This window comes from Eubalaena glacialis, chromosome 6 (assembly GCF_028564815.1).
Source record: "Eubalaena glacialis isolate mEubGla1 chromosome 6, mEubGla1.1.hap2.+ XY, whole genome shotgun sequence".
Taxonomy (NCBI): Eukaryota; Metazoa; Chordata; class Mammalia; order Artiodactyla; family Balaenidae; genus Eubalaena; species Eubalaena glacialis.
Window position 1 is genome coordinate 113,587,117 of NC_083721.1, and position 27,243 is coordinate 113,614,359.

Below are 27,243 nucleotides of genomic sequence, written 5' to 3' on the forward strand. Positions count from 1 at the left end.
GTACACCTGAAACTAACACAACATGGTAAATCAACTATACCCCAATAAAAATTAAAAAAAAAAGAATGAGTAAAGGTAAAAAACAAAAATAAATAAATAAATAAATAAATAATACTACGAACAGTCCAAAAAAATTCTAATTGGGGGCCAATGAAAGAAGCATCTACTAAGGTAATAGCTAAGGTGTGTTCTCACCACATTCCAATGAGAATTCAGGAGAGGGGGAGAGAGGAGGAGGGTGTTAGGAGTAGGAAAGGGAGCTGTTTGGAAAGGTAGGAAGAAACAGAGATATAACATTGGGCATGAGAGTTTCGGAAGATTTCTGAGAGACAGTACTATTTCCAGAAACTAATACTTAATTGTAAGAAGATGACTAACACCTTGGAAATACACTTATCCCTGATGGTCAATTACACACTGAGAACTTCCTGTTAGGCCTTGCCTTGAAGGGCCTTGGAGCATTACCTCTTCAATGTAGAGAGCAGAAAACCTGGATCCTAGCTTTGCCAACAATTAGCTATATATAAGTGAGTATGGGAGACTTTTCATTGTTCTCAAAGCCAAAGCATACTCTTGTTAACTTTTCCAAAAACACATAAGGAGATTGCCACTAGGAACATGTTGTTGATGAGTATCTTCCAAGTGTCACGGTCACAAAAGAAGAAAGATTCTCAAGTGGTCAAACCTTGATCTATGCCTCAGGTTCAAAAAATGGTAATTAATATCTGATTTTACAATATTTTAATGTTTACCTTTGACTGGGTCATATCTGATGTTAAAAGCACTTAAAACTATCCCATTTCTCCATTCTATCTCCTGCCATGTTTTTTCTTGTTATTTATAAAATAAGAATTTAGAGCTGGATTTGATGTAAATATAATTCAACTGCCTCATCTTACATGTTAAAAAAACACAGAAATGACTTGACCAAGTTCACACAGCTGTTTAATGGCAAGACAAAGCACTAAAGATGAATGGCCCTACCTACCTACTCTGAATGTCCTCATTCTCAAGAGCAGTGGTCCCCAACCTTTTTGGCACAAGGGACCAGTTTCGTGGAAGACAATTTTTCCGCGGACGGGGTAGGGATGGTTCAGCCGGTAATGCGAGCGATGGGGAGCGGGAGATGAAGCTTTGCTCGCTTGCCCGCCGCTCACCTCCTGCTGTGCGGCCCAGTTCCTAACAGGCCACAGACTGGTAGCAGTCCGCAGCCCGGGGGTTGAGGACACCTGCTCTAGAGGTTTGATTCAAGTTACTCAATAAAATGGGCTATCAGGGGATAAGCCCAAACATAGCAAGGAAACAAACTTTTATGATGCTTGTTTGGCTACATGCATGCACCTATCTTAGGATAAAGGAGTGGCAAAAGATGGGAAACTTGGGTAACCCTATCTCCCAGATACATCTAAAGACCTACTCTCAGCAATTATGCCAGGTTGCTACTTCTAACAGAGCTGATGATCATAGATGGGGCCACAAAGGTGGGGCAAGGTTATTTGGTTCTCAAGTTTCTTTCGTGCCCACCAATCTTAAGAATAAATGATGCTTTCACTAACCTGCCTTCCTCCTTCTATAAGTACAAAGAAACAAAATATATTTATTAGATAGAATATATTCCCAGGTAAGTGGTGAGTGTTGGGAAAGCAGTCATGAGCTGTCAAGGATAACCAATGATGAATGTTATTAGACAGGGAGTCACTGTTCTAAGCCTTGGTTAAAAATAACCATCCAGTAAGTTTATATAATTTTAGGTGCCAAAATTCACTTAAAAAAAGAGTAACTGGGAAACCCTACATTTAATTCTGAAACTCTTTAGGTAGTCATTACTAAGCTGAGCTTGTTTCCTTAACTGTAAAATGGAACTGCAATCTTAACTTTTCTCAGATCCTCAGATGAAATCCTGTGAAGGTATAGAGTAATACTATATGGCACAAAGCAAAAAGTGCTTTGCAAAGGAAGAGAGGGTACTAGATATTAAGAAATCTCTGAATTCTAGATTTTTTTTTACTATATCGTGTTGAGAAGTGTTTTGGAGAAACCATTTTTACAGTTTTAAGAAGGATTATACAAAAGGGGTTTAGTGAACAAATATCAGGAAAACATTAAGTTAAAAAACAATTGTTTCTAACTTCAAAATTTCTCAGAGCTTTGAAGATAACGTATACCACAAATCTCCAAGACGGAAGGACAAGTGAGCAGCATTTTCCAAACTTATATGATCACCTAACCCTTTATCTCTGTGCAATAGTGTTCCACAGAACATACTTCAGGAAAAAAGTCTTCCTAGATTCCTATTATTTGCTTGAATACAAAATCATAAGACACTTTTGCTAGAAGAGGAATTCTTTTCACTAAACACAAATGTTTATAAGCCTTTTTTAGGTTGTCTATTCCAGCTCTAAAATAACATGCCTCCAAATCTGTTAAGGCCAGACCACTAACATACCCTCTTTGCAAAGAGCCATTATGAGTTCCTCATCATTAGGACAGAGAATGAACCCTTCAAGTTTTGTAGAAATCAAATACTCCTGTCTCTCAGATACAGATATCTGTTACAGCAGTCAGAAGCTCTTCCCTTGCTGGTTCAGCAACACAGTTTTCTTATACCCTGTGCCAAACAGAATGAAAGGAAGACTTCTTTATAATAAATTTTATTTTTTACCTAACACTGAATCCCAAACAAAATTGTATACCTGATTAATACAAAAGATCTTGAAGAGGGGCTTCCCTGGTGGCGCAGTGGTTGGGAGTCTGCCTGCCAGTGCAGGGGACGCGGGTTCGAGCCCTGGTCTGGGAGGATCCCGCGTGCCGCAGAGCGGCTGGGCCCGTGGGCCACAGTTGCTGGGCCTGCGCATCTGGAGCCTGTGCTCTGCAGGAGGAGAGGCCGCGATGGTGAGAGGCCCGCGCACCGTGGTGAGGAGTGGCCCCCGCTTGCCGCGGCTGGGGAGGGCCCTCGCACGGAAGCGAGGACCCAGCACAGCCATAAATAAATAAAAATTAAAAAAAAAAAAAAAGAAAAAGATCTTGAAGATTAGGTAAGAGGCAGCAACCTGAGATGGAACTGGTATGAGAAAAACATGGTAACATTTTTAAATAGTAATATCAGCTAAAATACTGAGAGAGAAATGGCTGCAGAATTCAAACCTAGTACTGTCTATTTTTATGAATGTTATAAAAGCATCTCTTAGAAACTGGTGGCAATGGCAAAGAGTCCTACACCAGTTCTTAAATCTTCTCTTACAGCTGGTAGAAAGGAGTACAAAGTTTGGCAATACTTCGCACGAGCCAAGACTGGTCACAATCTTCTGAGCAGTGCATAAAAAAATGTATCTATAGATTACATCTAAGAATTCATTTTACAACTCTTTACTAGATTACTGCAGGCATGCATTTGTAAGCTGTGGGCATGCACGATGGTTTCTGTGATCTCAGAGCTGCTCCTCTGACCAAACAAGATTAAAATGCTTGAACTTTATCTATGCTAGACCAAAGACAGTCTCTTCTGGGGAAAGAACGGAAACTTCCTCTACAAGGCTATGGGAGCTGGCAATATAAGGCTGGGAGGATAAAGCTCCTTACCAATGAACAGGTTGACAGTATGCAATGTGGAGCATGATTTGAAAACATTTTAAACTGAGACTACTCATAGTTCCTTCCTCCCATGGCTGTGATGACATAAAATTCAAAGTACTTGAACAAATTCCTGGTGCTTTTCCATCTTAAGGTAGCTTACCATTTTATGGCCCCAGTGTCCTGCAAAAGTGGATGGAATAGCCCACCTAAACCTTTATCTGATATGTTGACCCCTTCCCGGAACCTTTGGAGGAATAAGGTTACTTTACAGGAAACGCAGATTCTCCATAAGGAATACATACTAAGTCACACTGGTAAATAATGGTGTTTCTAACATCTCTTAGAAACTGGCAAGGGGACAGAAGTCCATTACCAGCCCCCAAACTCACCCACTCCCATACATCTTCGATGACAGAGACATCAATAGCAACAGTGAGTTTATACATAAAGAACAAGTGAGGCAGAGGTAAAGGCAAAAGCAGTGTCAGTCTGTCTGAGTGTAGGCAATGGTGCTTTGATTATACCCATACAAACTCTTCAGTCCCTTTTAGTTATCCCCAACTCAGCTCTTAAGCCGTAGATTTTTGCTGCAGAGAACTCAGATGTGATGTAGTTGCTCCAGTAACTCTTTTGACAGTACTGCATGTCAATACTGGGAATGGTTTCTAATCAATTTAATCTGCACACGGAACTTTAGTAGAACAAGAAGTTTATTACTCCCACTCAGTAGTTCCTGGGGGCTTTGATGTTAAGTCATACATAATTCGAGAAATACCAGGAATCTTCTTAATCTCAGTGACCATCTTTAACACCACCTGTTATAAAACAAAGATTATAAATAAAGAGCCAGGGTCCACTGTGTGTCTAACAGACTTAGAAGTCCTGCATTTGTAATTTGAAATTAAAACACAATCTATTTTTACTATTGTTCTCTATGTATATGGGATATATTTATGATTACTTTATGTAGTGACCCTCTATAGATTTAAGTGACAAATTCAGTACTACTCAAAGTGCAGTCTGCAAATCATGTTTGTTACTGGTCCATAACAAGTGTTTAGAAGCATTTATAGCAATTTGACATTGCTGTGGCATCCAAGTATCTGATTTTACGGGTTTATGCCAATGCTTCACAAATTATCTGTGGCTTACAACGTCGAGCCCACCAAGGTGGCACATAATGCAAGGTAATAATAATCATTGCTACATGTATAGACGAGGAAGGCCTTGTCACTTGACTGGCCAGAGACTTGGCAAATGTGAGCCTAAGGGAAAACAGACTCTAAGCCACATTCCCCAACCCAGCTATCTAGCTATATATAATCAGAGCCCTGTATTAGAGTCCTGGAACAGTGGTCCAACTAATAAAGTCTCACTTTGACTTTCATTTGCTATTATGCAAATAGCTCCTCTGGAACACTCTAGTGGAGGGATAATAAGAAAGGAAGATGGTGATCAAAACTGCAATTGGTAATAGGCAGAGCAATAAGAAATTCATGGGTGCCTGGCCATAATGCCATCAAATCTCACCCTTATGTCTAATAAACTCTTCTTCACTCTTAGTGTTTTCTTCTCTACTTGGAGGATACTATTTATAAAGTAGAGGTTGGCAAGATTAGATAAAATGATAGATCAGAGTTGGTGATTCTCCACATAGTAATCAGACATCTGGAGTTTAATAAACCTAAGGCCTTTTTCTACTATAGTGTATTAAACAACCAATTAACGTGGAGATTAAAAAAATAAGAGCCTATTTTATGAACAGAAAACCAACCTCAGAAATACCAACATTGCCATAGCCTATTCCATTCACCATTGTTATAAAATGTATAAGGTATTAAAAATGTACATTAGGAAAAAAAGTATAAATTACCTCTACAGGGATCTCATTGCCAGGGGTTGCAGGTATACCAGTCATGAAATCACTAGTAATAAAGGTTCGAATAACCACGGATCTCTGGCATGAAGGCTGCTTCTGAAGTGGGTCCCGATCAAAATGTAAAGGTGTCAAAATCACCGGCATCTGGCTGATTTTCCCAGCATACCCTAAAGAAAGGAAGTTAACATGTAGAACCAATCACCACACCATAGAAAAGCACTCTCTGCTCAATTAAATCCCCCCAGACAGATCTAAAATCGCACACATACACACACCACTTCTTAGGACTGTCATCATGTACTGTTTTTAGCTACTCTCATAGCACTGTAAGTAAACATAATCACAAATACAAATTACAGAATTTGATGACTGCAGTGATATGTTACAGTGATGTGATATACATATAAAGTCAATTCATTATTCATAGTAGTTATCTTCTATACTGCAGACACTGAATAAGAAAATACTGAACCACTAACCCTAGGGGAAATACAGAGTTAGGTTCCTGACCGCTTTCATCAACTGATTAATACATATCCTTGCTTATGTGTGTTTCTGTTTAAAGACACCTTATGCAATATTTATTGTAGGTTCATTAACGTTGAGCTCACAGCCAATGGCACTATAACTCATGCCTGAATGAATCTTATCTAACAAACCTATTTTCTCAGTAAGGTACATCACAGCCTTCCTGTGCTTAGGAACCTAGACAGCACCTCAGCACTATTTTAAAAGTGAAATCACCAACAAAAAGCAAGAAAATGAAAAAAATATGTCATTAAATAGACCACAAAAAGGACACTTGTTTATAGAAAGAGCTGAAACAAGACGGCAGAGGATTGCCTTGTTCAACCTCAGCTGGGAACATATGAGCTGAGCAACTCAAATTTTTTGCCACTTTGTACATGTCCGCAAATGACCACAAAGGTGAATAAATTTTATACAGATTAGGCAATGTCATAGAACTACCCAAAGAATTAAATAATAAAACTAAAAGCTGAGTCCTCCTACTAGAAATAATAATGCCATGCTTCCAAAATCTAGTTAGAGCATTCAGTGATGAACAAAATGGGCAGCTTACCAGACTCCCTGAGAATGTTATGGGCCTCAAAATCAGCTTGGCGTAAAGTACTGAGCACCCCTGTTGTCAAGAAAGTGGGAGTAACATCTGTAGGAGGTTCTTTAACTGGTGGGCCAAATATATAGACAACTCTAGAAGGGGGTAGTGAAAATTATAGAGAAAATACGTTTTAGTAAGAGAAGCAAAGCACATAAAATAACATTCTTTCCATTTGTTCTTAGGCCCCTCTCTTACCCACTTCAAATCCCCAAATGGGTAGGATAGGATATAAGATTATAGAAGGGTCTCTATTCTATGAACCTTCCTCAAAGTATATTTTCTGGAATACTAGTATCTCAGAATGTGCGAAGATATAAGTGATTATCACAATCCTCTTTCCATTTAATGTACTGGATTGAAGTGTATCCCCAAAACTTCATGTCCATCTGGAATCTGTGGGTGAAAATAGGGTCCTTGTAAATGTAATCGAAAAAAGGTCATAATGGTGTTTGGGGGGATTAATCCAATGATTGCTGGGTGTTCTTCTAAGAAAAAGGAAATCTGGAAACACAGACACACGGAGAAAAGACAGCCATGTAAAGATGGAGACAAAGATTGGAGTTATACTGCCACACGCCAATGATTGCCAGCAAACAACAGAAACTACGAAGAGGCGAGGAAGGATTCTCCCCCCAGAGCCTTCTGAGAGAGCCATGGCCCTGCTGACACCACCCTTGATTTCAGACTTATAGCCTTCAATAGCCTCCAGAACTGTGAGATAATAGATTTCTGTTGTTTTAAGCCTTCCAGTTTGTGGAAGTTTGTTATGGTAGCCCTAGGAAATTCCTGGGGAAACACTAAATTAAATGAATAGGTTTTATAACAAAACTTCAGAAACTATAATATGCTAATATGTGCTGGAAACTTCCAAGATGAGACTACAGTGAATTTCCCAAACTTATTTGACTGCCAACTCAACCTTTTTTTTTTTTTTTTTTAATTTTGGAAAACACTGATCCCAAAGAAAGGTTAAGAATATCACCAAAGTTAAGACTTGGTTGAAAAGGAATGACTTACTACTGCTTCAAGTAAATGTCTGTTTGAAACTTATGAAGATATGCTGCAGATGTTAATAAAAGTAGGATTTGGAAGGTAGCTTGAGGAAATTAGGATCAAATAATTACAACAATTCAAGGGGAATCTTGCCACTGGTTTGGGGAATCTGTTCTATAACTTTCACCCAGAAAACAAGAGAGAAGGGGTAGAGATGAGTGCCACCTGGCTCTTTCCAATCCAACTCCAGCCAGCAGGCAACTGTCCCTTTTCCTAAGCCCTATCTGTCTTTAGCAGAGAAAATAAATCTCCCCTGCAACTACCATGGTGAAGTTTAATAATGCTTTTTCTTTCTTCTTAATAGGTACTTAAAATAAAACATATGGAAGAAAAAAGCATCAGATCAAAACCACCACTACCACCAAATACTTCATTGCCTCCTTCCAAACATACTGTCACAAGAAGGGTTTTGTTCCATGCATAGAAAGTAAGCCACACTTCTTCTAAATAAAATAGTTCCTAGAGCTCATAAACAATCCTTAGAGGAAAAAAGCAACTATGCAAGAGAATGCCATGAACTTGCTCCTTTTTCTCTTATTTCGTTCAAACAAGAGTGATCATAGAATGTACAGGGATAGGCAGACTTCCAGTAAAACTGGAACCGTCCCTCTCTATATAAAGATTCCATCATGCAAATTAGGGGGGAAAGACTGGTAAAAATGGAAAGTTTTTTTTTTTTTAATTTAAATTCCAATTCCCAAAAAAAGACCCTGGCAAAGAAATCAAAAATTCACTAACACTCTTTAAGGGCTTGCTAGGTTCATATTTTAAAATCTAGATTTTTGTTTATTGGTTGTTAGACTTTATTTTTTTCCTTTTTAGGGGAGGGAGGAAGGGTTAAGAATGGAGGGAGAGACAAATGGGGAAAAAAGAAAAGACAGGCAGAGAAACCAGACTATAAAAGGACCGAGATAAAGTTTAAACAAGGGTGAGTGCTCTTTGGCAAAAGAAAAGGACAGAGAGACAGATGAAACAAGAATGTTGTGAAATGAAAAACATATTAATTATATAGTAAAAGCCATGGAGCCAAACTTAGTGAAAGGGAATTTTCTGTATGACCTATGAAGTTTATTTAGGTTATTAGCATGTTTCAGAAGATGAATTATGAACCATTATTTTAACCAAGACAATTATCTCCATTCAAAACAGGCAATTACAAATTTACCATTATTTATTAATAATTCATCCTTTCAGTGTGTTAAAGGTGCTTCTGTATTTGGGGGCCTTCGGTTCATCTATGCAAGCCTTTTAAAGGACATGTTTCCATCAGTAAAAATGTGATTTCCCTTTGACTTCTTGTCTTGAAGGCCATACCAGCCTACAAATACTAGCCACACCAGTATAGAAATATACATACCCTGCTAAGTAAACACCAACAAGTAGGTTTATAATTTCTGTAGCTAATTTGAGTAAACTGAAATCTCAAGAAATTCTTTTTGGTTGTTAACTGCCTAAAACCCACGAAGTAAATAGAAAAGAGTGAAGCACTGTAAAATAAGAACATTTAATTAGCAATCTGGTACTAAATGAGTAAGACTTTTGAACTTATAACAGACAATGCTCAGTATTACACAAAGATTATATCAATAAAGCAGTTATTGATATATCTGACATAAGAAATTAATGTGTAAATTAAAGGAAAACTGGATCTGAAAAACTAAATTCAAATTTTTTTATACATTTAACACTGTTACTTTGATGATATCTGGCATATGTCTCTTTCTTTTGATTTACTCTGGAATTATTATTAAATTGACTAAGTCCCTAACGGTAATTCTATAACCTGTACAATTTTTTCAATCCTTCTGTAATAAAACATCTAATCATAAAACAAGTAGTGTAAATTGCTAATTGGGAAGACATGTTTTTAAAGCTGTCTTTAGTGTTTCATACTACAATTAAAAACTTTCCTATTTCTCAAGCAAAAAATTTTTTAATAAGCAGATGATTGTACTGTGATGAAGGAACAAAGTACAAGGTATTATTAAATATCTGCTGGACTATGACCTAAGCACATACCTGTATCTACACTTGAGCCATTGGTCTTTCAACGTGGGAAGACCTTAAAAAAAACACATCCTTCCATTACCTCTCACCCCTCCACCACCTGCAGAACACACCTGTTAATGTTGTGACACATGCGAGGTATAAGTCTAGCCAGGAAAATAAGAGATTCCCAGTCAGGCTCATCCTTACTGGAGATTCCACACACATAACTATAAGAACGACAGTCACCCTGAAAATAAAAATACAATTGATAATTTTAATGATTTTACAGAATTCAAAAGATGGACTGGAAAATATTTCATGCATGATGACACCATTAATAGCAATTTTTTAAACAAAAATATGCTTGACTATAAGTATATATGGATAGTTTGCTAATGATATAAACAAATCCTAAATTAAAATCCCCTATTTAACATTTTTTTTGTATTATTTATTTATTTATTATTTTTGGCTGCGTCGGGTCTTAGTTGGGGCATGCAGGATCTTTCACTGCGGCGCGTGGGCTCTTCATTGTGGTGTGCGGGTTTTGTCTCCTCTAGTTGTGGCACGCAGGCTCCAGGGCCCGTGAGCTCTGTAGTTGTGGTGTACGGGTTCCAGAGCGTGTGGGCTCTGTAGTTTGTGGCATGCGGGCTCTCTAGTTGAGGCGCACAAGCTCAGCAGTGTGGGCTTAGTTGCCCCGCATCATGTGGGATCTTAGTTCCCTGACCAGGGATCGAACCCGTGTCCCCTACACTGGAAGGCAGACTCCTTACCACTGGACCACCAGGGAAGTCCCTAACATCCCGTTAAATTCTACCTAAATCAGCTCAGACATTAAAAAGAAGTGTCACGGTAATTTCAATAATTTATTTAACATACACCAGAGATCCACTGGGATTTCATTCCAAATACCTGCCTAACTACAGATAGCCAGCACACTTAATTTGGCAGACAAGATCTGCCAAATCCTTTAGATGGATAAAGAATTCTCAAGTCAGATATAAAAATAATTTATTCCTTTAAAATAAGAAAGTTAATTTTAAAATAAGTGAATAAAATTGATAATATTGATTCCCTTTTCCTCGGTCCTGTTTAATCCAAGTAATTGGCTTAAAAAAAAAAATTAAACTGAAAAGCAACTTAAAAGTAAGATTCATTAGATAACTACCTAATACACAATAAACTTAAGAATTCAGACTATTTGAATGCTAATATAATAGCATCTATCAAAGTTTAAAATGTACATGCTCTTTAATCCAGGAAATATTACTGAAATACATGAATAACTGCTTGAAAAAATCAGATATTACTTGTTGAAATGCCTATAATAATGACAAAGTGAAAATGGTTTAAATGTCCATTGGTAGGGGAATGATTAAATAAATTATGGTATAATCATACATGGAATATAAGGCAGCAGTTAAGAATAAGAATCTACTTGCAATGGCATAAAAAGAAGTTCATGATGTTCAGTTAAAAGAAAAAGGTGATGAACAATGTGTCAATAATTCCCTTTCATTTTCTTTCTAAATGGTTCTGGAGGGAACATTTAACTGGAGAGCAGAAATAGGGAGAATTACTTTTTAAATGTACTCTACATTTTTTTTTTTTTTTTACAAATGCAGTTTATTTTGGTTTGAAAATAAACTTCATTGCTATACTAACCATGAATTGTGATTTTTATCTGGACTTCTAAGAGTCTCAGCTTCAAAGGCCTAAGAGACTAGATAAAGTTAGATATCCAACAACAAAAGAAACTTCTATTTTGATGGGAAAAATAGTGGAGCCTGAATAAGCTTCATTTTTTTTTAATTGAAGTGTAGTTATTACAATGTTGTGTTAGTTTCAAGTGTACAGCAAAGTGATTAAGTTATACATACATACATATATATACTCTTTTTCAGATTCTTTTCCATTACAGGTTATAGTTCCCTGTATTATACAGTTGTTTACCTATTTCATATATAGTAGTGTATATATATGTTAATCATATTTTTTAAAAAAGAAATCACTCATCCAACAAATTATATTTATTTATTTATCCATAGCATTATCTATGAACTTATCAAAAAAGGGGAATGGGGAACTAGTTCATCTCCCTGCCTAGCAGGAGTTAGCATACAGAGCTGGAAGTTTTTTATAATCTACTTAGGACTGGAAAAAACAAAAACAAAAACAAAAACAAACCACTTGTCTGCTCTTCTATTTTTATATAGTAGGGTAATATCTGCCTGAAATATCATATGATGAGTTTCAAAATGAATCTGTATATGATAAATGAGATAATCCATACACCATTGAAAGAAAATTATTCCTACAATTCCAGGAATGGTTATTTCAACATGATTTAAAAACAATATAAGTAGCTTTCACATAGGGTCTTTAAAAAGAGGGAGAAGAGGGGAAATAGCTGGCCTTATCATTTCCATGAACTAAAATATTTTAGTTTAATTTTAAAGTTAACGATGAATTTTTATTGTCTTATTTACAAACAGAGCTACATGAATTCAGGAGAAAGAGGAATTTAAAAGGATGGCTCAGATTCACATATTTATGGAAAACAGTATATATTAAGTTTTAGATGAACAATCTCTAAAACGTATTTAATTTCTTCCCACGCATAATTCTACTATAAGAGAACATTATAAACACATTAACCCACTTAACTGGCACTCGCACCATTTTGAGTTGAATTATTGACACCTTTTCTAGTTTTCATTTAACTTCAAATTCTAAATCATGGAAAAGAAACCTTCCTCTTCCCTAGATTCCCAAGCTTTTTTCCCCCAGAAACTCACCTGATGATCATATAAATAAAGAACTTAATATAATCTATTTATGAATAGCATTTCAAAAATGAGAACTATATTACAGTCACATGCTTTTACAATTGGGAAGACAGAACGTACTGAAAATGTTAGTTGTACATTATCACAGCTAAGAGAGAGAGAGGGAGAGACGGGACATGTTGAAGAGGCAGAGGACACTGGTTTAAGGAATACACAAGCTGAGAACAATGCCTAAATGGTGTAACATGTACATCTGGGGGCCTTCTTGCAGTTAGAGACTTCTAAAGCCACAGAGTATTTCATATCAAGAAGGATAAATGAGGACATGACCTCTCAGTACCTGTTCTTCAAGGCAGAAGCAAGCAAGCCAATCCTATAGCAAATCATTCTTTGAATTTTTTTTACTTTTGTTACAGATGACAGGTGTTTCAAATCTACAAAATCTCAGCCTGAATATTTAGTTCCTATTACCTTATTCACTTCATAAACATTCTATAAAATATTGCCTTTTTACATTTTTAAACTTGGTGTATATACTTTCATATTTCATTTTCTTAAGACATTCCTATTTCAATATTAGCAAAAGGAGCAGCAGAAAGTTATGTCACAGGTCAATGAAGTCACACAACTCACCTGCACACCCACAGTTTTAATTGGTAGCAGAAAGGCATTCAGTGAATGCAGACTTGTAATTTGCATCAGCTTCTCCTGATCCTCTTCTGTTGTGCAGGCTTTGACTCTCTGTAATAGTGTATGTGGCTAGGAAAACCAAAGACACACTTCTCAGGGTTTCAAGAAATACAGTATTCACTCTTTTGGTACATATTACTATCTTATGTATCTACACTTTCTGGTTTATAGCAATAGATTCTATTTGGTATTTCTCTCTGACTTGTGTGGGCTATGCAGTGTGTCAGAATTTCATTTCTGAGGGCCAGGGTTATGAAAAGTTAAATATCAGGACAAGAAACACAGATTAGATTTACATACATGGAGGCTTTAATCCTCTGTCAACAGCAAGGGACACCTCACGTGAGTCGAACCTTCTCCTTATCTCTAAGGAAACTTTTTGTCATAAAGTCAACTTTGTCTGAAATTAATATATCTCCACCTACTTCCTTTTTTTTGGTTTATTTGCCTGGTATATGTTTTTCTGTTCTTTTACCTTCCCTCTTCCTATCTCTAGGTAAACAGACTATAGTTAGATTTTATTCCTCAATCTAGTTTGACAATTATGTCCTAACTAAAGATGTTAATCCTTTTAATTGTGGGTTAATAATATGGTTGAATTCCATCCTACCATTTAATTCAGTAGTTTCTATTTGCCCCACTTTTTATATTTCTTTTTCCTTTTTTATATTCCTCTGAACTGATGATTTCTCCCAGCTCATTTATTTCCCCTTTACTAGTTGTGAAGTTAAACCCTCTATTTTTATTCTTTATCATTTCCCCTTAAGTAGGGATATTTAACAAAAGAGAATCATCTCTGCCCATCTGGCAAAAAATACAAAGATCTTTGAATGCTTTAACTCCAATTGATCCCTGTGTGGCTTATATGCTATTTTAGCTATATAATGTTATACTATTTTTTTAAAATAAACACCAAAATTTAGATCAGTTTATACAGTCCATGTCTGTTTAATTTTATCCATTTACCATTTTATTTGCTTACTAGTCCCTGTATCTCAGACCTTTCAACTGGTATCCTTTTGCTTCTCAAGTCATTTCTTTAAAACAGTGGTTCTCAACCTTAGCTATACACTCAAATTTCTTAGTATGCTCAGGTCCCATCCCACATCAATTAAATAAATTCTAGGGAGAAGGGGCCCAAGCATAGAATACTTCAAAAGCTCCCCCTGTTGAATCTAATACACAGCCAGGGTTGAGAACCACTGTCTTTATAGTTCCTTAAGTAACAGACTGTTGGTAGTAAATTCTGTTTATGTGAAAATGTCTTTATTTTGCCCTAGTTCTTTGAGACAGTTTATCTGTTCACTATTGTTCACAATTATTTTCTCTTGGTACTTTGAATTCTTCCTGCTTTTACTACTGCTTCCAGGAATAGCCTTTCCTTTACGCAGCAATCTTTTCTTTGCAGCCGCTTTGTCTTTGGCAGTCTGTAGTTTCCATAGTTATGCCTATTAGGTGTCAAATTCTTCTCCTTTATCCTGATTGGGATGCGTTATGCTTCCTGAATTTGAGGCATGGTGTCTTTCACCAGTGTGGAGAAATTTCAATACTTTTGTCTATTATCTCCTTCTGGATATACATTAAAGTTGACATTCTCATTCTACATTAACCTCTTCGAACCATATTTTGTCTTTGATGCTTTGTTCCAATTTCTGGATAATTTAACATCGATCTTCACTAATTCTCTCTTTAGCTCTTTTTTAGTTATTTTCATTTCTAGAACTTAATTTTTTTTCAAAGCTCCCCAGTCACTTTTTATAGTCTCTTATATACCTTATTCTTATTAACAATTGCGTCTTTTAATTCTCAGTACTTTTAAACGTTGCCTATATGCTAATTCCAGTATCTGAAGTGCTTGAGGGTCTTCTACTAGTTGTTTCCAGTAGTTCTCATTCATGGTGCCTTACTTTTATATCTATTTTATAGTTTTTTATTGTAAGCTCATATTTGTTGAAACTCTATTTATGGGAATTCTTTGAGGCCTGGTTGAAGAGACTCCAAAGAGAATTTACATTGCTTCTTGTCTGACACCTGGAAGCACTACCAACCAAAGCCCACTTTAACAAAGATTATAAATTTAGGCACCAAATATACAGAAGAACTGGAGACTTTTCCATCATCCTCAATCTGGAACTAAAATGATCTCCCTTGCCTTCTTGCAATAAATGTGAAAGGGTATTTTAAAATACTTTGTATCTAGTACTTTCAGGGATTCAAAGTATCCAATCTGTTAAAATATATGGAATGGCTGAAAAGAGAAGTCTGCATTTAAGAGTGTCTGTAGAATACCTTCTTCATAGTCATATCCAAAGGTTAAATTACCCTGAATTTTCAAATAATGAAACCCTAATCAATTTTATTGTAATTACTGGAGTACAGCAAGAATCCATTCAATTCCTTGCACCAATTAGCTGTGTCTGTTTAAAGCTCCTATAATAAACAAATTCAACACAAATTATTACCTTCTTAACGCTTGCAGAAAAATCAGCTACTATTTTCAAAATATTGTTGGTTTCAGGAAAATCCTTACAGATATAAGGTTCCTCAGCACATATTACTCTGATTGCCAGGCCTGGACCTAAAGAGAAGAGTAACAATGGTATTTAATATAAATGTTATGTTTAATATAAAATTTTAAATAAAAAAAGGTCACTATTCCCAAAATATAAAACACCCCTGCCATTGTTTTTTTTAACCAGTTTTATTGAAATATAATTGACATATACACTTTAGGTTTTTTAAAGTGTTTAATATGAAATGCAGCTATTAGTTTCCCATCCAACTCATCATTTTTAGAATGCTTCAGTTCTGTTCACATCAATGATATCCACCTCTTATTTTAATAGTCCCTGTATTAAGAATCTCAAAATTCTCCAATATTTTAAATTCACAATATACATGCCAATCTATTTAAAATTACTTTCATACACAATCCTTTGCCAACACACGTTAGGACTGAACGTCTTAAATTACTATAGTTGAAGTTAGTAATATAAACAAGTGCTCATTTCCATATGGGCTATACCTTTGTAACACTGTTTATGGAGGCAATACGGTAGTTAAGAGTAACAAACTCTGAGGAGAGCTTATTGGGGCTAGAATCCTGGTTCCAAACCCAACCTGCATAACTTCTGGCAAACTAGCCTCTGTCCCAAAATTCTCTCAGCTGGACAACAGGATCATAATACTTTCTATTGTGAGGATCAAATAAGACAACATGTGTAAAATACTGTATTTAGCAGAATGCCTAGCACATACTAGTACTCAAGAAATGTTAACTATTACTATGCTTTTTCGTTTAATTAGACCATTCCCTCAACTCATCACCCAATGACTATTGTAGAGACCTAGAAACTGAGGTATAAGATTTGCCGAGCTCAAGAACTCATAACAAAAACAGGTTAAGACTCACAGTCCTAACTTTAACAAATACCACCTCTAATTAATTTTATTTTATGACAGCAAATGACTATTTAATAACTGAATATTTTCATTTGGTCATGAATTAAATACATACAGCACTGTGCAAAGAAATGGTTCAACCATTCAGACAAGTCAGGGGATAAGGATTTCAGAGAACCGAGTTTTAACCCTGTGGAATACATCATGGTATAGTAGAAAGAACATAAAAACCCAAGTTCTAACACTAAGAATTGTGTGGCAATGTTATTAAAATATCTCTTGGCTTTCTCATCTGATGGCAACATTACATGACAATCTATTTACACAAGGATAATGTAATATTTAAATATATATACAATAAAAAATGAGTATTTAATAAAATGAAATATATACAGTAGGCACTAAAAAGAATATTTATTCCCTATCCATCCTTTCCTTTCTTTAAAGTTACATACTCCCTAAGATGATAAATTACTTCAAAAGCTGTCTGAATTGATTTTTGTTCAACATGATGGCATAGTAACAAATCAAACAGAATTCTATTCTTTTACCTGGGAATGGATGCCTGGAAACTAACTCTTCTGGAAGTCCAAGTTCTCTGCCTAAGATTCTTACTTCATCTTTATGAAAATCTTTCAAAGGTTCTATGACTTTTCCCTACAGGGAAGAAAAAGGCCTATTAATACAAATTAGTAACCAAAATGACATGGAAAGCAAAGAGTAACAAATTATTGGCTTTTCCTGTTGTCTTTTACCTTTAAAAATCATTTTTTAAAACTTCATCTTTTAAAGTATTTCTTCCTATGTGCTTATAAGGAATTAGATATTTTAGTGATCTTCATATTTCTCTTTGAAACACATTTTAAACGTAAACCTCTTAAATAGAAATAAATCAGAACATACCTACCCACCTATCTCTGATCTAGTTCTCACTGTAATACAAGGAAATCAGAAAATATACTAGTGTTTAACAATTAAAACTCTCCAAATGATACCATCAAAAAAGTGAAAAGACAACCTACAGAAGGCAAATCATATATCTAATAAAGGGCTGTAACAAGACTATATAAAGAACACATACAATTCAATAATAAAAAGATAAATAAGCCAAGTTAAAAATGGGCAAAAGATCCAAATAGATATTTCTCCAAAGGCAACATATAAGTAGCCAATAAGCACATAAAAGATGATTGACATTGTTAGCTATTAGGGAAATGCAAATCAGAACCACAATGAGATACCTACCACTTCTCACCCACTAGGATGCCTAAAACAATAAAAAAGTACAGGTAATTCACACTCATTAGGATGGCTAATTAAAAAAAAAACAACAAAAACCCAGAAAAGAACAAGTGTTGGGCAAGGTATGGAGAAATTGGAAGCTCTGTGCACTGTTGGTGGGACTGTAATATGGTATAACTGCTAAGGAAACATTAAGGAAGTCCCTCAAAAAATTAAAAATAAAACTACCATAAGATTCAGAAATCCCACTTCCTGGTACATATCCAAAAGAATTGAAAGCAGGGGCTCCGAGAGGTATCTGTAAACCCATGTTCATAGCAGCACAATTCACAACAACAAGAAAGTGGAAGCAATCCAAATGTCCATCGGTGGATAAATAAATTAACCATATATATATATATATATATATATATATACACAACAGAATATTATTCAGCTTAAAAAGGAAATCCTATCACATGCTACAATATGGATGAAACTTGAGGACTTATACTAAGTGAAATAAGCCAGTCACAAAAAAACAAATGCTGTTATGATTTCACTTATGAGGTATTTAAAGTAGTCAAATTCATTGAAACAGGAATTAGAGTGGTAGGTTACCAGGGGTTAGGGAGAGGGAGAAAAGGGTAGCTGTTGCTCAACAGGTATAGAGTTTCAGTTTTGAAAAATGAAAAAGTTACAGAGATCTGTTTCACAACAATACAAACATACTTAACACTACTGAACTGTACACTTAAAAATGGTTAAGGGAGGGAGGTTTTATGCGAAAGTTCTCATAAGCTTTTACCTCCTCTCTCAACTTTCTGATAAGCTCTGTGTCGTTATGATGGGTTTTGATGAGTTCAGCTTTGCCACTTGCAACAAGGGATGCACTTTCAATTAGATCAGGCCGTAAAGTACCTTGGGCAAGGAAAACCTCCTCTGGTTTCAGGTTCATTTCTCCAATTACTTCATTGGCAATCTATAAACAACAGGAGTAAAACAGCCTTTTAAGAGATGAATTCTTCTAAAAGACAGCAAAATTTTATACTTTCAGCTAAATTTCTTAAGAGTCCTTTTGCAATATTGACCAGGAGATGAAATCTACCATCCTCTAAAATAAACTCCTTTAAGAACACATGCTTATAAAAAGAAATGAAATTGAGTTATTTGCAGTGAGGTGGATGGACCTAGAGTCTGTCATACACAGTGAAGTAAGTCAGAAAGAGAAAAACAAATACTGTATGCTAACACATATATATGGAATCTAAAAAAAAAATGATTCTGATGGAACCTAGTGGCAGGACAGGAATAAAGACACACATGTAGAGAATGGACTTGAGGATGGGATGGGGGTGGGGAGGGGAAGCTGGGACGAAGTGAGAGAGTGGCATGGACATATATACACTACCAAATGTAAAATAGATAGCTAGTGGGAAGCAGCCGCATAGCACAGGGAGATCAGCTCGGTGTTTTGTGACCACCTAGAGGGGTGGGATAGGGAGGGTGGGAAGGAGACTTAAGAAGGAGGGGGTATGGGGAACATATGTATACATATAGATGATTCACATTGTTATACAGCAGAAACTAACACAACATTGTAAAGCAATTATACTCCAATAAAGATGTAAAAAAAAAAAGACAAAATATTAGCAATAAAAAAAAACACATTGTCAATGTCAACCAACTATATACATTAATAAAATTTTTTAAAAAGTCAAAAAAACCCTCAAAACACATGCTTAATGTGATTCAAAAAGGTATGTGAACATTCCCATCAAAAGCCTAAAAACATCTAGCCATTGAAATACCCAAAGAACTAAAATCTAATATCAACTGAAAATATCTATTCTTAAGCAGTGAAAACAACAAACTGAAAACATAAGTACATATGTTTTTTAAAAACATAAAACAGTTTCTACTAAGTCAGTATAATAGCAATATATGGTAAAATTCTTAGCCAACGAAAGAATCAAAATTAGTCACAAAATTTGGTTATTTGGTATAATGATAAGGAAAAAAAATACTAAAATTCACATCGAAAATAGTACACATTGAGGATACTAAAAAGGTACCTTAACAAAAGTATCCCCAATGATTTTTCTTTTCTCCTCAGGACTCGTAGTCATATTTAAGGTTTTGCTAATTCTCTTTCGTGGAGTTCTGTCTTCATCTGATATTGGTAGAGTTGTTGTTCCATTGTAGAAAGAATGAGCAGCATTTATCACTAGGTAAGAGGAGAGAAGCATGTTTTAAACTAACATGATTTTTGAAAATCATAAATGATAGGCCAAACTACAAAAAGAAAACCTAGATGGATCCTCTGATCCCCCCTTAATTTGCCTACATATTCCAGAACTACCAGTAAACTATGACTGACAGAGTCCATACACAGGCACTCACTGAATCTTGTTCCATTGAGAATCCTGTGGCATTAATTCTAGGGCCGGGGACTTCCCTGGTGGCGCAGTGATTAAGACACCATGCTCCCAATGCAGGGGGCCTGGGTTTTATCCCTGGTCAGGGAACTAGATTCCACATGCATGCCACAACTAAGAGTTCGCATGACACAACTAAGGAGCCGGCGAGCCGCAACTAAGGAGTCCTCCTGCTACAACTAAGACCCGGTGCAACCAAATAAATAAATAAATATTAATTATCTAGGGCCATAATATCACAAATTATGCTAATTGCTTTTCCTCTTATTCAGTGCTTCACCACAGCAACAAGCAAAAACCCCAACAAGAAGCATAACCCCAAGGGAATCAAAGCAGTGGTACATACACGGGGATCAAAGTCCTCAGAAGTGCACACTGACCAGTCTCTTGGAAAAACCGAGGTCTATAAACATATATTTAGCAATCCTTGGTTGTCTCTTTTTTTTTTGAATTTTAGTTTATTTTTTATACAGCAAATTCTTATTAGTTACCTATTTCATACATATTGGTGTACATAGGTCAATCCCAACCTCCCAATTCATCCCACCACCCCCCACCACCCCCAAGTTCCCTCCTTGGTGTCCATACGTTTGTTCTCTACATATGTGTCTCCATTTCTGCCTTGCAAACCAGTTCACCTGCACCATTTTTCTAGACTCCACATACATGAGTTAATATACAATATTTGCTTTTCCCTTTCTGACTTACTTCACTCTGTATGACAGTCTCTAGGTCCATCAACGTCTCTACAAATGACCCAATTTTGTTCCATTTTATGGCTGGGTAATATTCCACTGTATATAGGTACCACATCTTCTTTATCCATTCGTCTGCTAATGGGCATTTAGGTTACTTCCATGACCTGGCTATTGTAAATAGTGCTGCAATGAACATTGGGGTGCATGTGTCTTTTTGAATTATGGTTTTCTCTGGGTATATGCCCAGTAGTGGGATTGATGGATCATATGGTAATGCTATTTTTAGTTTTTTAAGGAGCCTCCATACTGTTCTCCATAGTGGCTGTATCAATTTACATTCCCACCAACAGTGCAAGAAGATTCCCTTTTCTCCACACCCTCTCCAGCATTTGTTATTTGTAGATTTTCTGATGATGCCGCCCATTCTAACTGGTGTGAGGTGATGCCTCATTGTAGTTTTGATTTGCATTTCTCTAATAATTAGTGATGTTAAGCAGCTTTTCATGTGCCTCTTGGCCATCAGTATGTCTTCTTTGGAGAATGTCTATTTAGGTCTTCTGCCCATTTTTTGATTGGGTTGTTTTTTTAATATTGAGCTGCAAAAGCTGTTTATATATCTTGGAGATTAATCCTTTGTCCGTTGATTCGTTTGCAAATGTTTTCTCCCATTCTGAAGGTTGTCTTTTCGTCTTTTTGCCTTGTTTATAGTTTCCTTTGCTGTGCAAAAGCGTTTAAGTTTCATTAGGTCCCATTTGTTTATTTTTGTTTTCATTTCCATTACTCTAGGAGGTGGGCCAAAAAAGATGTTGCTGTGATTTATGTCAAAGAGTGTTCTTCCTATGTTTTTCTCTAAGAGTTTTATAGTGTCTGGTCTTACATTTAGGTCTTTAATCTATTTTGAGTTTATTTTTGTGTATGGCGTTAGGGAGTGTTCTAATTTCGTTCTTTTACATGTAGCTTTCCAGTTTTCCCATCATCATTTATTGAACAAACTGTCTTTTCTCCATTGTATATCCTTGATCCTTTCTAATAGATTAGTTGACCATCGGTGCGTGGGTTTATCTCTGGGCTTTCTATCCTGTTCCATTGATCTGTATTTCTGTTTTTATGCCAGTACCATACTGTTTTGATGACTGTAGCTTTGCAATATACTCTGAAGTCAGGGAGTCTGATTCCTCCAGCTCCGTTTTTTCCCCACAAGATTGCTTTGGCTATTTGGGGTCTTTTGTATCTCCATACAGAGATACAGATTGTAAGATTTTTTTGTTCTAGTTCTATAAAAAATGCCACTAGTAATCTGATAGGGATTGCACTGAATCTGTAGACTGCTTTGGGGAGTATAGTCATTTTCACAATATTGATTCTTCCAATCCAACAACATGGTATATCTCTCCATCTGTTTATATCATCTTTGATTTCTTTCATCAGTGTCTTATAACTTTCTGAGTACAGGTCTTTTTTTTTTTTTCTAATTCACTTTAAAAAAAAAATCTTTATTGGAGTATAATTGCTTTACAATGGTGTGTTACTTTCTGCTTTATAACAAAGTGAATCAGTTATACATATACATATGTCCCCATATCTCTTCCCTCCTGAGTCTCCCTCCCTCCCACCTTCCCTAACCCACCCCTCTAGGTGGTCACAAAGCACGGAGGTGATCTCCCTGTGCTATGCGGCTGCTTCCCACTACCTATCTATTTTATGTTTGGTAGTGTGTAAATGCCCATGCCACTCTCTCACTTTGTCAGAGCTTAACCTTCCCCTTCCCCGTACCCTCATGTCCATTCTCTAGTAGGTCTGTGTCTTTATTCCCGACGTGCCCCTAGGTTCTTCATGACCTCTTTTTTTTTTTTTTTAGATGCCATATATATGTGTTAGCATACGGTATTCGCTTTTCTCTTTCTGACTTACTTAACTCTGTATGACAGACTCTAGGTCCATCCACCTCACTACAAATAAATCAATTTCATTTCTTTTTATGGCTGAGTAATATTCCATTATATATATATGCTACATCTTCTTTATCCATTCATCTCTTGATGGACACTTAGGTTGCTTCCATGTCCTGGCTATTGTAAATAGAGCTGCAATGAACATTTTGATACATGACTCTTTTTGAATTATAGTTTTCTCAGGGTATATGCCCAGTACAAGGATTGCTGGGTCGTATGGTAGTTCTATTTTTAGTTTTTAAAGGAACGTCCATACTGTTCTCCATGGTGGCTGTATCAATTTACATTCCCACCAACAGGGCAAGAGGGTTCCCTTTTCTCCACACCCTCTCCAGCATGTATTGTTTGTAGATTTTTTGAAGATGGCCATTTTGACTGGTGTGAGATGATATCTCATTGTAGTTCTGATTTGCATTTCTCTAATGATTAATGGTGTTGAGCATTCTTTCATGTGTCTGTTGGCAATCTGTATATCTTCTTTGGAGAAATGTCTATTTAGGGCTTCTGCCTAGTTTTGGATTGGGTTGTTTGTTTTTTTGATATTGAGCTGCATAAGCTGCTTGTAAATTTTGGAGATTAATCCTTTGTCAGTTGCTTCATTTGCAAATATTTCCCCCCATTCTGAGGGTTGTCTTTTCGTCTTGTTCATGGTTTCCTTTGCTGTGCTAAAGCTTTTAAGTTTCATTAGGTTCCATTTGTTAGTTTTGTTTTTATTTCCATTACTATAACAGGTGGGTGAAAAAGGATCTTGCTGTGATTTATGTCACAGAGTGTTCTTTTTTTTTTTTTTTTTTTTTTAAACATCTTTATTGAAGTATAATTGCTTTACAATGGTGTGCTAGCTTCTGCTTTACAACAAAGTGAATCAGTTACACATATATATATGTTGCCATATCTCTTCCCTCTTGCATCTCCCTCCCTCCCACCCTCCCTATCCCACCCCTCTAGGTGGTCACAAAGCACCGAGCTGATCTCCCTGTGCTATGCGGCTGCTTCCCACTAGTTATCTATTTTACATTTGGTAGTGTATATATGTCCATGACACTCTCTCACCCTGTCACATCTCACCCCTCCCCCTCCCCATATCCTCAAGTCCATTCTCTAGTAGGTCTGTGTCTTTATTCCCATCTTGCCACTAGGTTCTTCATGACCTCTTTTTTTTTTTTTTTTTTTTTCCCTTAGATTCCATATATATGTGTTAGCATACTGTATTTGTTTTTCTCTTTTTGACTTACTTCACTCTGTATGACAGACTCTAACTCCATCCACCTCATTACAAACACCTCCATTTCATTTCTTTTTATGGCTGAGTAATATTCCATTGTATATATGTGCCACATCTTCTTTATCCATTCATCCGATGATGGACACCTAGGTTGCTTCCATGTCCTGGCTATTGTAAACAGAGCTGCAATGAATATTTTGGTACATGACTCTTTCTGAATTATGGTTTTCTCAGGGTATATGCCCAGTAGTGGGATTGCTGGGTCATATGGTAGTTCTATTTTTAGTTTTTTAAGGAACCTCCATACTGTTCTCCATAGTGGCTGTATCAATTTACATTCCCACCAACAGTGCAAGAGGGTTCCCTTTTCTCCACACCCTCTCCAGCATTTATTGTTTCTAGATTTTTTGATGATGGCCATTCTGACCGGTGTGAGATGATACCTCATTGTAGTTTTGATTTGCATTTCTCTAATGATTAATGATGTTGAGCATTCTTTCATGTGTCTGTTGGCAATCTGTATCTCTTCTTTGGAGAAATGTCTATTTAGGTCTTCTGCCCATTTTTGGATTGGGTTGTTTGTTTTTTTGTTATTGAGCTGCATGAGCTGCTTGTAAATCTTGGAGATTAATCCTTTGTCCGTTGCTTCATTTGCAAATATTTTCTCCCATTCTGAGGGTTGTCTTTTGGTCTTGTTTATGGTTTCCTTTGCTGTGCAAAAGCTTTTAAGTTTCATTAGGTCCCATTTGTTTATTTGTGTTTTTATTTCCATTTCTCTAGGACCTGGGTCAAAAAGGATCTTGCTGTGACTTATGTCATACAGTGTTCTGCCTATGTTTTCCTCTAAGAGTTTGATAGTGTCTGGCCTTACACTTAGGTCTTTAATCCATTTTGAGTTTATTTTTGTGTATGGTGTTAGGGAGTGTTCTAATTTCATACTTTTACATGTACCTGTCCAATTTTCCCAGCACCACTTATTGAAGAGGCTGTCTTTTCTCCACTGTATATGCTTGCCTCCTTTATCAAACATAAGGTTACCATATGTGCATGGGTTTATCTCTGGGCTTTCTATCCTGTTCCATTGATCTATATTTCTGTTTTTGTGCCAGTACCATACTGTCTTGATTACTGTAGCTTTGTAGTAGACTCTGAAGTCAGGGAGACTAATTCCTCCAGCTCCGTTTTTCTTTCTCAAGATTGCTTTGGCTATTCGGGGTCTTTTGTGTTTCCATACATATTGTGAAATTTTTTGTTCTAGTTCTGTGAAAAATGCCATTGGTAGTTTGATAGGGATTGCACTGAATCTGTAGATTGCTTTGGGTAGTACAGTCATCTTCACACTGTTGATTCTTCCAATCCAAGAACATGGTATATCTCTCCATCTGTTTGTATCATCTTTAATTTCTTCCATCAGTGTCTTATACTTTTCTGCATACAGGTCTTTAGTCTACTTAGGTAGGTTTATTCCTAGATATTTTATTCTTTTTGTTGCAGTGGTAAATGGGAGTGTTTCCTTAATTTTTCTTTCAGATTTTTCATCACTAGTGTATAGGAATGCAAGAGATTTCTGGGCATTAATTTTGTACCCTGTTACTTTACCAAATTCATTGATTAGTTCTAGTAGTTTTCTGGTAGCATCTTTAGGATTCTCTATGTATAGTATCATGTCATCTGCAAACAGTGACAGCTTTACTTCTTCTTTTCTGATTTGGATTCCTTTTATTTCTTTTTCTTCTCTGATTGCTGTGGCTGAAACTTCCAAAACTATGTTGAATAATAACAGTGGTTATTGGGCACTTGTTCCTGATCTTACTGGAAATGGTTTCAGTTTTTCACCATTGAGGACGATGTTGGCTGTGTGTTTGTCATATATGGTCTTTATTACATTGAGGTAAGTTTCCTCTATGCCTACTTTCTGGAGGGTTTTTATCATAAATGGGTATTGAATTTTGTCAAAAGTTTTGTCTGCATCTATTGAGATGATCATATGGTTTTTCTCCTTCAATTTGTTAATATGGTGTATCACGTTGATTGATTTGCGTATATTGAAGATTCCTTGAATTCCTGGGATAAACCCCACTTGATCACGGTGTATGATACTTTTAATGTGCTGTTGGATGCAGGTTCCTAGTATTTTGTTGAGGATTTTTGCATCTATGTTCAGCAGTGATATTGGCCTGTAGTTTTCTTTCTTTGTGACATCTTTGTCCGGTTTTGGTATCAGGGTGATGGTGGCCTTGTAGAACGAGTTTGGGAGTATTCCTCACTCTGCTATATTTTGGAAGAGTTTGAAAAGGATAGGTGTTAGCTCGTCTCTAAATGTTTGAATAGAATTCACCTGTGAATCCATGCGGTCCTGGGCTTTTGTTTGTTGGAAGATTTTTAATCACAGTTTCAATTTCAGTGCTTGTGATTGGTCTGTTCATATTTTCTATTTCTTCCTGGTTCAGTCTTGGAAGGTTGTGCATTTCTAAGAATTGGTCCATTTCTTCCAGGTTGTCGATTTTATTGGCATATAGTTGCTTGTAGTACTCTCCCATGATCCTTTGTATTTCTGCAGTGTCAGTTGTTACTTCTCCTTTTTCATTTCTAATTCTATTGATTTGAATCTTGTCCCTTTTTTTCTTGATGAGTCTGGCTAATGGTTTATCAATTTTGTTTATCTTCTCAAAGAACCAGCTTTTAGTTTTACTGATCTTTGCTATCGTTTCCTTCATTTCTTTTTCATGTATTTCTGATCTAATCTTTATGATATCTTTTCTTCTGCTACATTTGGGGTTCTTTTGTTCTTCTTTCTCTAATTGCTTTAGGTGTAAGGTTAGGTTGTTTATTTGAGATGTTTCTTGTTTCTTAAGGTAGGCTTGTATAGCTATAAACTTCCCTCTTAGAACTGCTTTTGCTGCATCCCATAGGTTTTGGGTCGTTGTGTTTTCATTGTCATTTGTTTCTAGGCAATTTTTGATTTCCTCTTTGATTTCTTCAGTGATCTCTTGGTTATTAAGTAGTGTACTGTTTAGCCTCCATGTGTTTGTATTTTTTACAGATTTTTTCCTGTAATTAATATCTAGTCTCATAGCGTTGTGGTCAGAAGAGATATTTGATATGATTTCAATTTTCTTAAATTTATGAAGGATTGACTTGTGACCCAAGATATAATCTATCCTGGAGAATGTTTCATGAGAACTTGAGAAGAATGTGTATTCTGTTGTTTTTG

At 36.1% G+C, this 27,243-nt stretch overlaps 1 protein-coding gene across 3 annotated transcripts in view; it reads right to left on the minus strand.

Annotated features, from left to right (window-relative positions):
- Positions 1 to 3,885: 3,885 nt before the first annotated feature.
- The window catches only part of GMPS (guanine monophosphate synthase), a 94,075-nt gene continuing 70,717 nt past the window's right edge, over positions 3,886 to 27,243 (minus strand). For 2 of the 3 annotated variants that reach the window (XM_061193520.1, XM_061193522.1), the window contains exons 8-16: positions 19,792 to 19,943; positions 18,525 to 18,698; positions 17,047 to 17,152; positions 15,556 to 15,671; positions 13,037 to 13,162; positions 9,746 to 9,861; positions 6,534 to 6,664; positions 5,447 to 5,619; positions 3,887 to 4,388 (exon numbers count right to left, since the gene is read on the minus strand). In XM_061193520.1, coding sequence (XP_061049503.1) covers positions 4,287 to 4,388; positions 5,447 to 5,619; positions 6,534 to 6,664; positions 9,746 to 9,861; positions 13,037 to 13,162; positions 15,556 to 15,671; positions 17,047 to 17,152; positions 18,525 to 18,698; positions 19,792 to 19,943 — 1,196 coding nt within the window. In that variant the 3' untranslated portion in view covers positions 3,887 to 4,286. Of the gene's footprint in view, positions 4,389 to 5,446; positions 5,620 to 6,533; positions 6,665 to 9,745; positions 9,862 to 13,036; positions 13,163 to 15,555; positions 15,672 to 17,046; positions 17,153 to 18,524; positions 18,699 to 19,791; positions 19,944 to 27,243 lie in introns of all 3 variants that reach the window. The other variant, XM_061193521.1, reaches the window with a different exon arrangement.